This window comes from Protopterus annectens, chromosome 11.part0 (genome assembly GCF_019279795.1).
Source record: "Protopterus annectens isolate FY-2018-M chromosome 11.part0, PAN1.0, whole genome shotgun sequence".
NCBI classification, from domain to species: domain Eukaryota; kingdom Metazoa; phylum Chordata; order Ceratodontiformes; family Protopteridae; genus Protopterus; species Protopterus annectens.
The window spans coordinates 699745242-699760826 of record NC_056745.1 but is presented as its reverse complement, the minus strand read 5'-3'; the positions used below and the strand labels follow the sequence as shown (position 1 = coordinate 699760826).

Below are 15585 nucleotides of genomic sequence, written 5' to 3'. Positions count from 1 at the left end.
TGTATCCCCTTACTTAGTGCAAAAGTCTTTGAGGTTTAACAATCTTAGAAAATCTTTCAAAATGTTGATTAAATGGCCATTTACTGGAAATATATATACATCCTATGTTTGTGTTGTCTAGTCATTTTTTAAGTAATTATTCTCTTGACTGGTGCATGTTTTATTTCAGTTGTTGACTGCTGACAGCCTTGTTTAGACAATTTGGACCTTCTTTTTGCTTTAAATATATTAAATTATCTTGCTTACCTTCACTAGACTCCTCTTCTTCTTCTTCCTCCTCCTCCTCCTCTTCTTCATCTCCTGAGTATTGAACTGCTTCAGTTTTCATTTTAGTCTCTGACTTTTCCTTCTGCTGAGCATTATTAATTGCCTCCTTCCACTCTGCATCTTTTTGGTCAGGTGCAGGTAGGTCCTCTTCCTCCATTTCTGATTCAGAACTACTGCAGTAAAAAACAAAAACACTGAGTTAGCCATCTGTTTGACTGCTTACCTTCTACATACAAATGTTGATTAAAAAAGTATAACGACAAATGCTTGGAGATTCAGAAGTATTGTAACTGAAACACTGTTATGTAGGATTACCATCTTTTCAAATGACAAAGAGGGACATTTTTTTGTAGAAACGTGAGATTTTGCAGGACAAAGCATACCCACAACCAGGCAGAGAACAGAACTTCACTTTTTTGTCAAAATAAAAGCTTCTTATTGTAGCAATTGATCTGCTTATGCTATTTCTTATAATATTTAAGTGTTTCAGATACAAAATAACTGTTTTATGCAACTATTAAAGAAAACTTAGGAAATATTTTTTGTCCTAAAATCTTAGGACATTTGCTATTTTTTAGTTTTTTTCGCAGGACACAACTGGCCAAAGAGGGACTGTCCCTCACAAAGAGGGACAGGTGATATGTCCTTAAGTGGTCACTTGCATATATCATATGAGCTTCCACTACAGGAAGTTTAAGGTATTACACTATGAAGACTCTAGATTTGCTGGGTCCTTCCTTATAGTTTTTTTTACATTTTATGTCTATTTATTCATATTTATTATATGATAAGCATGTATGCTGAACTGATCCAGCTAGACTATTTTAAGCTACTACCATAGACTAAGAACAGAAGTATGGAAAATAGCACATTCTTTATTGCTGTGAGATTGGACGGGACATTACACAGTATGAGAAAGGATTAAGCCAGACAAAACACAGAAAAAATATAGATTTTAGTAACGTTTACATTAAAATAGATAACCAATGCTACAGTCAGAGGTCTTTTTCAGATTCCAAGATTTAAAAGATATTTCCGACACAAAATCAATACAAGAATATCTTCAAATGAGTTTTAAGATTTGTTGTGAATGGAGGCATGGCCAGGATGAGCTCTGGTTAACAGCATTTTTCTTTAGCTCTGCCACTTCAAAGATTTCTGACAAGAATTTTTTTTTTTATTTTAAACAATCTTAAACGAGTTATCTATAAAGAATCTGACACTTCTAAGTGCCACTTAGGATTATATCAAAAACGTTTATATATTTTATACATTTTTCTGGACTTTTCCTGTCAAACTATACTACATACTGACTAAAAGATGAGTTTCTCCAAGGCTAATTTTTAGGATTCTTTATTCAGAAAAGAGTTTCAGTCTCTCCTAGCTAATATTCAGGAGCTGTCACTGAAATTAGACAGACTGGGCGCTAAATTGGATAATTTTAAGAAGTGTTCAGAACAGATTCATAAGGACTAACAAATGCAGAAAACACAGATTTTGAGTATTAAACAATCACTTAATGACATAGATGAAAGGTGACATGAAGGAGAAAATAATACTGAATTTTTACTAAAACAGAATACTTTGTTGCTGAATAAACTAGGTGACTTGGAAAACAGGTCTCGTAGGAATAATATATGGATATTTGGACAACATAGAAGGTAATAATACGGTGAATTTCCAGAACTCTTGGTTACTTAATTTCTTTGACTTTCCGAGGCTTTATCATATGGAATTGAAACAGCAGACAGATCCGTAGCTTCATCTCCATCTATGAATAACCCTTCTTCTAAATCAACAACAGTAAGATTCTTTTTATCCCAAGATAAAGAACTGGTTCTTAAAACTGCTTGGTCTAAGTCACCAATCAGAATAAATGACAATATCATCTGTTTTGACAATGATTACTCAGCTGTTATTTTCTAAAAGAAAACACTTTTTGCCATTGAGTAAAGAACTTAAAAAGCAACAAATAAAGGTCCACTTGTTTCCTGCCAGACTGAAAATATTTCTTGCTGATGGAATTAAAATATTTGAAGAACTAGACACAGCTTTGACTTACATAAGATCCAATAATATCCTGGACAAAATAGAAGATAATGGACCGGTTGGGCTTGTCTTTAAGGAGAACTGCAAAAATTAACAACTGGAAATCAAATGACAAGTAGAAGCTGAAAAATAAATGACTTGTTAGTTAACTTTCTGTTTTTTTTTTTTTTTTTTTTTTTTTTTTAGTACTAAAATGTGTCACTCTCTTTCTTACTGGCAAAATATTCACATATTTCAGGAAATGACATAGGAACTGTGGAAGTCCTTTTTCTAAAAGGTAACAAGTATGCTTTCAATTATTTCTCTTCGTTGACAATGCTGTTTTTTAATGCCTTGATTTTCTTTATATATATATATATATATATATATATATATATATATATATATATATATAGGGATTTCAGTCTGGTTCATTTCAATACTTTTTATAGCCTATTTTGTTTTAAATTCTTCACTAACCTTATTCAAGTATTTTTCCATACAGCTGTCTGGGCAGAAGGGGGCATAGCTAGTAAACCTGTGCCAACCTTTCCCAGGTGTGTGTTTGGGTATAAATCAAATCTCAAAATGTGTGTGTGTCAGCTACTTGGGCAGGGACATTAAGCACTGGTTGGACATAGAGGGTGCTGGAGGTCTTGGCTTGGCCACTCAGCTGATGTCTCAACCCTATAGCTGTGCCAGTGGGAAGTCTTACTGGGGATCTGGAGAAAGAGAGAGAAAATAGCCCCCAGACTGACTGTGATCCTTGTGTGCCCTTAAGGGAAATTGTACTTTACTGTGTGTGTACTTGTCATCCTCCTATTGTGTACGTCCCTCACTGTTGCCAGTGGTGAGGATTGAGTTTCTTTGATTACTGGGCAAGTGCAGAGGCTGGTGCAGTGCTGCAGTGGTTGCACTGTCACCTCACAGCAAGATATTCTCTGGTTTGATTCTCGGCTAGGGTGCCTTCTGTGTGGAGTCTGCATGTTCTCCCTGAATCTATGTGGGTTTCCTCCGGGTGCTCTGTTTTCCTCCCACGTTACAAAGACATTTTCTTAAATAAAAATAAATAAAATAATTTCAATTTCATAATTTTCACATCAATACTGTTTTGTTTAATCACTTCGGATATACATTTTATGTCTTTTATATTATTTGCTCTATTTGGTTGGATGTGCACCTAGTCTATGATGTGTATCTAGCTTGGGGGGCGTATATTCCCTTATATGTTATGAATGAGTTATGCTTCGATAACTATATGGATGTCTGAATTTGCGGTTGTTTGCACTCTTAGCTAAGTTTTCTATGTGTGCACTGGTTTGCCTTTTGTTGGTTTTGTAGGTTTGTGGATGTGATTCTGTCTGGCGACATTTAGTAGGATTGGGTTGTGGTGTTTTTGGTTGAAGTGCTTTGTGATTGGGTTTGCTGGTATAGATGTGTAGATGTGGTGCTCTCTTTTTGCTTTTGGTGTTGTTTTTGTGGGGTCTGAGGGTTTATTTCTCTTGCTCAAGCTTTCTCTGCCCTTTCAAGCTTGTACTTTTCTCTGGTGGCTTGAGCGTACTGAATTTCCTGCTGGAAAACAGCATACTCAGACTTACCTTCAGCCGAATGACGTAACTCTTTGCTTTCTTAGCTGTTGTGAGCTATGACTGGTTTGATGTCTTTACATTTGTTCTAAAGGGAAGCAGACCTTATAATTATGGACTGCATTGTTTATAGACTTTATACAGCTGTAACAAAGCATTCTACTTTCAGAGGCATTATAGCAGCAGAATCTTGAATGGGATATTACAGTAGAAATGCTTAACTCATACAGACAATAGCATTTTCAGAGAGTAAATAAAATTTGCAAAATGATCCTCCATATTGTTGTACTTGGAACCATAATTAACTGTGTAGTTAGCAGATGTTATTATACAGAGAACTTATCCAGCATTCAGACCAGGGTCCACTTTTTATACCCATGTGTAAATGAAGAGGGTAGTCCCTTATATTCCTTTTACGTTTTTATCCTCAGTTACTTTATAATTTAACTGGTCAGAAAACATTTTTCTTTTGAATACTGATGTTATTGATATGTTTCTCATGTGTCTACATATACCTTTGATTGTCATGTGCCAAGCATTTATAAGTAGTTTGTTTGCATTTCTTGTTTGGTTTACAAGACAGACATCATCAGTACAGGATTCGACAACTGCATGCATATTCAAAAAGAAAAGTTCTTTAAAGCTCTTATGATTGCAAAATATCCAATATGAAAGTAATTTAATCTTTATATTTTAATATAGTTAGTTAAAAGTGGTGTTGGTTAACCTGTTTTTCATCTTATATTCTTCATTCATTGATATATAGTATCTCTTTTTTTTCTTTTAAAAATGATCTAATTCATACTGAAGATATTCTAATTAACCATTGATTGTTTTTTGTTCTGGAAGTGGTGACATTTGCCTTATATTTGGTCATGCATCATATTTAACCTTGCTATTCCTATAAAAGTAATACAAGATATTTCTCAATTATTAATTTTTACAAATGCATCTTACTGTACAATTATATAGTAATGTAAGCACAAAATCTTACATCTTTTCTAGCTTATGATTAATGTTCCTTATCAAAAATTAAGAAATGTCCTTGAATAGTTCAATTTAGCTTTAGATGAGTTTATAATGTCTGATGAGATGACTATATAAATAATTTTTTAACAAGTGGTGGGGGAAAGTAGACTGTTGTTGTTTGCTAGGTAGTCAGCTTGGGCAGTGAATGCTGGTCAGGTTAGGAGTATTTAATTCCATGGAGGGGTTGTTGGGATATAGAATCTGGGGTTTATTTCATATAGGATTTTCTTGTTCTTTCTTGGCGCCTACTACTTATAAGATTTTGATTTATACTACTGTCTCATTTATGATCGATCACAGGTTTAGTCATATTCATATCAGAGCTGATGGAGTGATGACTTATGTCTGTTTACAAATCAAAATGAATGGTTATATTATGAGTAAACTCTTTTTACTATGCTCCATGTCATACTTAAAATATATACCTAGTAATATCAATGGTTTGAATAATGGCTGTAAGAGGGGAAGTCTACAAAAATATTTGAAATTATTCAATTCTCAAGTTGTTTTCCTGCAAGAAACACACCTTTTGTCCAAAGATATAGAGAAGCTTAACTCTAAACGTTTTTCTGTATTATCTAGTTCTCACCATTCTCAAAAGAAGAAAGGAGTAGCTATATTGTGAAATAATTTGTTGCCTATACCTAAAGTTACTGGTACATATAAGGATGACAAAGCTATGTTTTGCTCAGTTACAGTAGAGCTCAACAAGAAATTATATACCTTAGTCAATATTTACTGTATTCCAGGAACTGGGGATTAATACTGTGAAACATCTAAACCAGACTATTCAAGTATCAAAAGGAAATATTATTCCTGCAGGACATTTAAATTATATTTTGACAGAAAAAGACTCTAATACTCCCGATAAAAGGAGAAATTTACCATCAGCTAAAGTCTTGAAGATTTTACTGAAACGTTCCATATTAGGGACATTAATGATTTTCCTGATCCAGATTCTCTTTTTAACTCATTTTTCACTTAGACATGGTACGTATCCTAGAACTGATAAGAGTATGTATTTCAAATGAGTTAACAGTTTAGGTAAGGTTAAACTAGTTTCATGTCCCCTCTCCGATCATAATGCTATTTGTTTTGAATTGGTGCTTAGAACATATAATTATGTCCAGATTAAAAGAATTCCAGCTTATATAACTAGCTTAAAAGATTTTAAAGATTTCCTTAAATCAAAAATTCAGCTTTTCATGAAATCTAAGAGTGTCAGTGAGACTTCCAGGATATATATATATATATATATATATATATATATATATATATATATATATATATATATATATATATATATATATATATATATATATATATATATATATATGTATATATAGGATGCATTAAAAGCTTATTTGTACGGGAGAACTACTAGCTGGTATATGAATAAGAAAAGGCAATATGATAAAGAAATAATTGAGATACAAGGGAAACTTGATAAATTAAAACTCATCATCATCTTCTTTCGGCTGTTCCCGTTAGGGGTCGCCACAGCGGATCATCTGTTTCCATTTTTTCCTGTCCTCTGCATCTTGCTCTGTCACACCAACCACCTGCATGTCCTCTCTCACCACATCCATAAACTTTATCTTAGGTCTTCCTCTTTTCCTGTTACCTGGTAGCTTCATCCTTAGCATCTTTTTCCCAATATACTCAGCATCCCTCCTCAGCACATGTCCAAACCAACGTAATCTTGCCTCTCTGGCTTTGTCTCCAAACCTTCCAACCTGGGCTGGCCCTCTAATATACTTATTCCTAATCCTGTCCACCCTCGTCACACCCAGTGCAAATCTTAACATCTTTAACTCTGCCACATCCAGCTCAAACTCCCGCCTTTTTGTCAATGCCACTGCCTCCAACCCATATAACATAGCTGGTCTCACTACCCTCTTCGAGACCTCCCTTTCACTCTTATGGTACTCGTCTGTCATAAAGCACTCCTGACACTCTTCTACATCCACTCCATCCTGCCTGTATTCTCTTCTTCACCTCTCTTCCACACTCACCGTTACTCTGAACTATTGATCCCAAGTATTTAAACTGATCCACCTTCGCCACCTCCACTCCTTGCATCCTCACCATTCTTCTATCCTCTCTCTCATTCACACACATATATTCTGTCTTAGTCCGACTGACCTTCCTTCCTTTTCTCTCTAGAGCATATCTCCATCCTTCCAGGGTCTCCTCCACCTGTTCCCTACTCTCACTACAGATCACAATGTCATCTGCAAACATCATAGTCCATGGGGTCTCCTGTCTGATCTAATCTGTCAACCTGTCTATCACCATTACAAATAAGAAAGGGCTCAGAGCTAATCCTTGATGTAACCCCACCTCCACCTTAAACGCATCCATCAATCCCATCGCAGACCTCACATCTGTCACACTACCCTTGTACGTATCCTGTACCACTCTTACATACTTCTCTGACACTCCTGACTTCCTCATACAATACCACAACTCCTCTCTAGGCAACTTATCATATGCTTTCTCTAAGTCTACAAAAACACAATGCAACTCCTTCTGACCTTCTCTGTACTTCTCCATCAACACTCTCAGAGCAAACATTGCATCTGTAGTGCTCTTTTCCGGCATGAAACCATACTGCTGATCACTAATCATCACGTCCCTTCTTAACCCAGCTTCCACGACTCTTTCCCATAACTTCATGCTGTGACTGATCAATGTAATCCCTCTGTAGTTACTGCAGCTCTACACATCACCCTTATTCTTAGAAATTGGTACCAAAACACTTTTTCTCCATTCCTCAAACATCCTCTCACTTTCCAAGATTTCATTAAACAATATGGTTAAAAACTCCACTGCCATTTCACCTAAACACCTCCATGCTTCCCCAGGTATATCATCTAGACCAACACCCTTTCAATTCTTCATCCTCTTCATAGCTATCCTTACTTCCTCCTTGCTAATCCATTGTATTTCATGAGTCACTATCCCCACATCATCCAACCTTCTTTCCCTCTCATTCTCTTCATTCATCAACCCCTCAAAGTACTCTTTCCATCTCCTTAACATACTCTCCTCGCTTGTGAGTATGTTTCACTCATTATCCTTTATCACCTTTACCTGTTGCACATCTTTCCTAGCTCGGTCCCTCAGTCTAGCCAATCGGTACAGGTCCTTTTCTCCCTCCTTAGTATCCAACCTTTCATACAACTCTTCATATGCCTTATCCTTAGCCTTCGCCACCTCTCTCTTTGCCATGCACCTCATCTCCTTATACTCCTGTCTACTTTCTTCATCTCTCTGACAATCCCACTACTTCTTTGCCATCCTCTTTCTCTGTATACTCTCCTGTACTTCCTCATTCCACCACCATGTCTCCTTGTCGTCCTTCCTCTGTCCAGATGTCATACCAAGCACCTTTCTAGCCGTCTCCCTTACTAGCCCTGCTGTAGTTACCCAGCTAGTTGGTTACTCTTCACTGCCACCCAGTGCCTGTCTTAACTCATCCCTGAACTCCACCTCACATATTAAAATTAAAACTATTTGATCAAAAAGTAAAGTCAATAAAACAGAGGAAATCAATGCTTTAAATAGCAGAAATTTAAAAAATTTAAACCACAAGACCAAGATTAACTTAGAGAGGTTTAAAATTATAACCTTTTCTGTTAACCCAAAGTCCTTAAGTAGCTTAGCAGTTAAGACTAAAAAGTTTTGTAAGGTTAGTCACATTAAAGTGATTAACTCACCTAAAAAAATGTCACTGAAATAAGAGATATACTTAGGTAATTCAGGGATTACTTTAATAAAATTAATCCAGAATCTATATCATTGGATCCTAAAGATGTAATTAGATCATTTTGTTAAAAAAAAATACAAAAATAAGTCATCAGCTATACAAATTAAATCTCTTGACAAGCCAATTTCAATGTTTGAAATTCGGTCTCAAACTAGTGCTTTAAAAAGGAATAATGCCTCAAGTAATGACAAAATCATTCCTGAAATGTATACATTGATGTTTAAAGAAGCTTTGACCTTATTGCACAAAGTTTTTTCCTCATGTAAACACTTGGCTAATGTCCTTCCTTCGTTGAAGTATATTCTTATCTCTCCCATATTAAAAGCTGATAAAGACTCTACCAAACGTTCGTCTTATAGGCCAGTTTCCCTTTTAAATGTTGATTACAAAATGTTCATGTCTACTCACTCTAATAGACTGAAGAATTTTCTTCCATTTTTGATTGATGAATATCAAACAGGATTTACATGCCTTTAAGAAGCATTTCCAAGGTCTGTGTGTGCATATAAATACCAAGCATGCTTAGCTTCAGTCTCATTTTGAAGGTGCAGCCAGAGTGTTAACATCTATGTGCATGACAGATAATTTGTTTATAAACAAACACCAATAAAGGAAATTCGTGCCTAAGGAAGCGATACTCCAACAAACTCAAGGAATAAATAAAATAGGCAGTAAGGAGCACCACAAAGATGTACACCAACACCAGACTGTTTATTAATCCACAAACACAAAATATCTGATTAAACGCTTAACTTTGTCACTGCGTTTTTTGTTTACCATAGAACTTCATCAGATATTCTAAAACAATCCCCTCCCATCATTCCTTTTATATTATCTGCCATAGGTAATTATCCAATTAAAAATACACTCATTTAAGTAAGTACTACTTAGTTTGTTTATAAGTTAAAGTTACATAGCTTCATTTATGATGTGTTTGTATATAATAAAGCCGCTTGAACAAGAACCTACAATGTTCGCCTGTTTCTTCTTGACCTGGAGAGCAACAATTTTATTAATAATTCCAAAGATAATTTGACTCTAATCAGCTTGGATATAAATTATGCTTTTGATTCTGTTAACTGGGATTATCTTTGTATTGTTTTGGAAGAACTAAATTTCTCTGGTAATTTCATACAACTTATCAATCAACTTTATAATGGATGCCAGGCCAATGTTAAGACAAGGACATACACCTCTCAACCCATTCAAATTCTTAAAGGAACTAAACAAGGTTGTCGTCTATCCCCTTTGCTTTTCACTCTTGTTATGGAGCCATTAGCTAATTTTATAAGGCTGAACTCAGAAATTGTTGGTATAAAATTAAGTAGTGATGTAACTTCTAAAATCAAAATGTTTGCAGACGACATCCTTCTTACTGTTAAAGGAAATAACAGTTCCCTTTCTGCTATCTTTGAGTCTATGGAAAGTTTTTAGAGGAAATCTGGTCTAATCTTTAATTATGTTAAAACAAAACTATTTCTTCTAATATTCTAATATTAATAATTTAAATATGAGATTTACAAAATATATTGTTCAAGAGGATACACTAACATATTTAGGAATAATATTAGCTAATAATATTGAAGATACAATAGTTTTAACTAAAATACTAATTTAATTACCATAAATAATCTCAAATACACGGAAGAGATTCTTTTTCACTATGGAAGACAGGTTTTCTATTATTAAAATGACTATACAGTCTTTATCTTTACCGCCATCTAAATCATACATAAAGGATTTAAATTAATTTCCTAATAGACCTAGAGTAGCTCTGGCCCATCATATTAGAGAATGGTCTAATGGGGGAATTAGTCTACCTGATTTAGAACTGTACTCCATCTCTTCTGTAATTCAGACTATTTCTCTGTTAACTAATCAGTATTACTCAGCCAAATGGAAAAAAAATCAAGGGAATCCTTTATTTTAATACTGTTAATACATCTAACTGTAATAGAATGTTAGTATTAAATAATTCATTTATTTGGGTTTTAAAAGAATACTTCATAGCCAATAATTTTCAAATACATACTTCTCATTACATGTCACATCTATTAAAGACATTTAGAAATTGTATCTATAGAAATCTAGCTTATAAGGCTTGGATGTTCCTTCTTTTTCCCTATTGCTTTTACACATAATAATATTCCTTCTTCAAACCTCTCTATGATTATGTTATTTAAAGAAAAGAATCTGATTTACTGGTTTCAACTGTTTACTAATAACACACTGAATTCTGTAGATTACTTAATAAATAAACATGACAAATAATGATATGTGGTTGGAAATACAGTCTTGTAGACAATTTGTGGATAGTAAAATTGAATTAATGCCACTAAATATAAGAACTTCTGTGCCTAAGTTATTATATTTTTTGATAATATCCATACAGCAGAATTTATCTAATAATGATATACTTTTTAAAATATATAAAGCAATCAAAAATGAAACAAAAAATTATTCACAGAAGTATAAATATTGGGATTACTTAATTCTAGTTAATAATAAACCATCTACTGATGATGATAAAAGAACAATTCTGGTATCATCTAAACTAACTGCCTACCTCTTCTCTTAAACTGAGATTGCCCTCCTGGAAATATATGTACAGGTCATTTTTTATACCACACAAAATCAAGCTAATCAGTAAGGAAAAAGGTGTCTTGTTGGAGATGTAAAGTGGAGACTAAGGCGGATTGGGCACATATGTTTTTTGACTGTGTAGCTCTTAAATCCTACTGGTACAATATTAATCTTTACCTACAGACTTTATTTTCTGATAATTTTGTTTTAACCAAATCACTGATTCTTTTTAATACGCTGATCCCTGACTGTATTAAAAAATAAAATATCCTTCTGTTATGGTCCATTTTGGCTGTTGCCAGAAAGGTTATAACTAGAAATTAGAATAGTGAGACTTCACCTTCATTCACAGAATGTAAGAACATTGCAACCAAACTTTTCTCACATGGAATTGATTACCATTAAAACATGATCCATCAGAATTACTTCATCCTATAACCTGTGGACTGGATTCAAAGAACTATTGGACAAACAGTTACTGAACATTCAAGAATAAAAACAAATGTAAATAAATAAATAGATCTATATGAAGGACTTTTGTAATTTTAGTTATTAGACACCTCAGTAAGTTCCTTAGTTGTTTTTCCTTTTATCTTATATTGTTATTTAAATTTCTATATTGCAGTTTTTGTTATTGATTAACTTGTTAAAATTCAATAAAAATTCTTAAAAAAAGATTTGCCATGAATAATATCAGAGGATTGCAAGCTGATAATATAAAGAAAGCTTCAGCCACCAGATGTACAAACACAGCCAACTACTCCACAGACAGCAGAAATACTAAGCCCTTACTCTCAATAAAAAATGTAGTCTGGAATTGTAAAAGATAGATGTTAGCCAGTGTAGGAGGACAGGTAGGACTGAGAATGAAAAGACCCAAGCAGTTTTACACTTAGCAGATCAACTCCTTGACTTCATGTCCATAATTTCTGTGCATACTTTTATTTCCTCCCTAGATTATCCTCTAGGTCTAGTAGGTCAGTCGAGAAGACATCAAGGGCACATGGAATAAGTTCCTCAAGAAGCTTCTAAAGAGGTCTCAGCAGCAGTTGTACATAAACAATTCCAAAGGTGATTTCATGTCCTTGTAGATTTGACTGGATCATTAAAAACTGTAGAGCATCTTGCAATTTGTGCTACCTGTGATGCATACTATGTTGGAACGACAGAGCACCTTTAAGGAAGAGGATTTATGAATATTGCATTGACATTAATAAGAACATTTCAAACAGTGCTTTACTTAAACATTCTTGTGTATGTGTTGGCTCACAAAATGTGTTTTTTGCCCTTTCAAGGGTCAATTATTACTGAGAGAGTTGGCTATTGAAAGGACAGATTAGAAAAAGAAGGATTGAGTTGGCAGTTAACAGTAGATGCCTCTACACTTTCAGGCATCAATGTATGTATTTCACTTTTGTCTTTTTTATTAATGAAATTTAATTATGTGTAGCTTTATAGAGAAATAATTATTAAATGTGTGTATCTTATTAAGAGGAACGGTTTTAAAAAGTCTGTTGTTTAATTTAGAGGACAAAAACACTCAACTGCATTTGGTTTTATCAAACTTTGTCTCAAGATACTAACAGGGTTACATTTCTTAAAACAGGTTTCTCTGTACATTTTTTTTACAGGTTTGGAGCATGAACCCCATTACAGAAGGACAGTTTGCAACAATTTCTTCAGGTCTGTTAAGGGAGATTAACTATTTGGGTGCACTGGGATATTGTTAAAATATCGGGGATACTTATGTATCTCAACTGTCCCTGATGTGATTTCATCTCACCCCTCACAAAATGCTTGATTTCCTGTTAAATCACCTAGGATTACACTGAGTTAATAATGTTACACGAGTTTTGTGCTTCTTGTTCAGAAAATGTAGGATGATGCAAAGCCCATTGCTGATTAACTTTTCAAGGAAATTAAGAGTATTTATTTAAAATTTGCTCCTGGTTGCTAAGCTAAGTTTCTCAGAAATATGCTTACTAAAAGCATCAGTGGCCACACTTCTAATCTCGGATTTATGCTCCACTATCCGCTCTCTCAGTTTCCTAGTGGTCTTACCTACATAAAATGATGCACATGATATACATGTAGCTAGGTATACCACTTGAGTTGTGTTACAGGTAACGGAGGTTGTAAAGGTATATATGTCATTGGTTACAGGATGTTTAACAGTATCTGTTTCATCATAGATATCACTACAACAACTACAATTATAAAATTTTTTTGTACTTGTCTTTCGTTGGACCTTTTCCTTAACTTCTCTAAAATCCTTGTAACACAATTTCCGTTTTAGTGTTTCAGAATTTCTATAGGAAAATTGTGGTCTCTCTCCAACTATATTTTTAATCTCAGACATAGCCATTAATATTGTCCAGTTTTTCTCTACTATATAACGTACATCCTTGGTATTAACATTAAATGTAGTGACATCTCTAACTATACCCTCACCTCCCTAGCCTCACCTCCCTAGCCTTCACCCAAACACTATTGCTTGGTTTAAAAGCTACCTATCAGAACGACAACAAGCTGTCCAGTGGCAAGGAGCATTATCATCTCTGCTCCCAACCACCATTGGTGTACCCCAAGGCTCCATACTAGGACCTCTTCTCTTCTCAATATTTACCAATAACCTATACAAAAGTAGCCTGCATGCCTCACTAATCCAATATGCAGATGATTCCACCCTTATATGCTCAGCTCCATCCCTGACCTCCCTACAGGACCTCACCCAAGAGTCCTTCACCTCAGTAGAAAGATGGATAACTAACATACAACTTATCCTAAATCCTAACAAAACCAAACTACTACTTTTTACCCCAAACAAATCAAAAACAACTCCAGTCTTCTTCTCCATCTCCTCCGCCAATGGTACTATCATCTCTCCCTCTCCTCACACCAAGCTCCTTGGCATCGAAATAGACAACAACCTCCACTTCAACATCCACATCTCTCAAACTATAAAAAAGGTGCACAAAAAATGGGTTCCTTATACAGGCAAAAGAACTTTCTAACTAATCAAGCTAAAGTCACCCTAGCTCAAACCCATCTCCTATCTACACTACTATATGCAGCCCCAATTCTCACTCACATTAGGAAATCTGACCTAGACAAACTTGAGTCCTGTTATAACAGAATTGCCAAGTTTGCCAAAAACACTCCATTTAGAACCCATCACTGCATACCTCTCAGACAACTTCAATGGCTCGAACTGCCACAGCTGCTACTATATCACCAACTTGTTCTATCATATAACATCCTAAAACAACCCGATAAAATTCCTGCATTAAGGCATCTACTGACCCGCCACACTCCAAATCGTCCACTCCGCTCAACCAACAAGTCACTCCTCACTACTACCTCAGCAAATAATACAGCAGGAAAATCTCTCTTTTCATACACTATAGCCAAAACTTGGGATAATCTCCCCCCATCTGTGACTTCTGCAGCTAGCGCCACTCTATTCAAAAACTCACTTAAGGCCCATATCACAAGTTCTTGGCTCTGTCCATGTATCACATAGACCACAATCTGTTACCTTTACAACCAACTTCTATCTGTCTTTTCATGCCCCAATAAATATATTTCCTCAAAATATTTTACATGGAAAACATGTACCTAATAAAATCTGACTATGCTCTTTGCTAACTAAATGTATATATGTAAATTGCTTTTTTTTACTGCAAATGTCTACTCTTTTGACTTCCGTCTAGAAATTTCTTGTTCAATAGATACTATTGCCTACATATGGTATTATATGTTTATTTACTGTAATATGTTATCCTAATTAAACTGGAGCTTTTCTCCCCGGGCCTCCACTGTAAATGGACCTTGTCCAGTCGGACCATCCCGGTAAACAAAATTAAAATAAAATAAATAAATAAAAATAAAATATTTTCTTTTCTATCTAATGAATGTGTTGCTTGTATCATGTTTGCACTAAAGATTGGTTTATACCTATCTCGTCTCCCTCTAACAACATCCTCATATATTTCATTTACAACTTGACTAGAATATCCATGTCCTTTAAATTCCTGCACCATTTCTCTAGCCTGAATTATAAAATTATTCTCCTCAGTGTTGAGCTTACTCGCTTTTATCAGTTGCGCTGTCAGTATTCCTTTAAAAGTATGCGGTGCATGCATACAATTTCTATTAATATATCTACAAACATTCACATTCTTCTTATGTATGGTAGATCTATCCTACCTTCTTTCTTATATAGGCGGATATCTAGAAATACTATACTTTCATCTGATGCTGACATTTTAAATTTTAAGACGTTTGTGGAGCTATTTAAATATATAATGTAATTCTCTA

General features: G+C 34.6%; 1 protein-coding gene across 1 annotated transcript in view; it reads right to left on the bottom strand.

Annotated features, from left to right (window-relative positions):
* The window catches only part of LOC122814986 (protein-methionine sulfoxide oxidase mical3a-like), a 663428-nt gene that overhangs the window by 616785 nt on the left and 31058 nt on the right, over positions 1–15585 (bottom strand). Inside the window, exon 4 of the mRNA XM_044087241.1 lies at positions 247–440. Coding sequence (XP_043943176.1) covers positions 247–440 — 194 coding nt within the window. The remainder of the gene's footprint in view (positions 1–246; positions 441–15585) is intronic.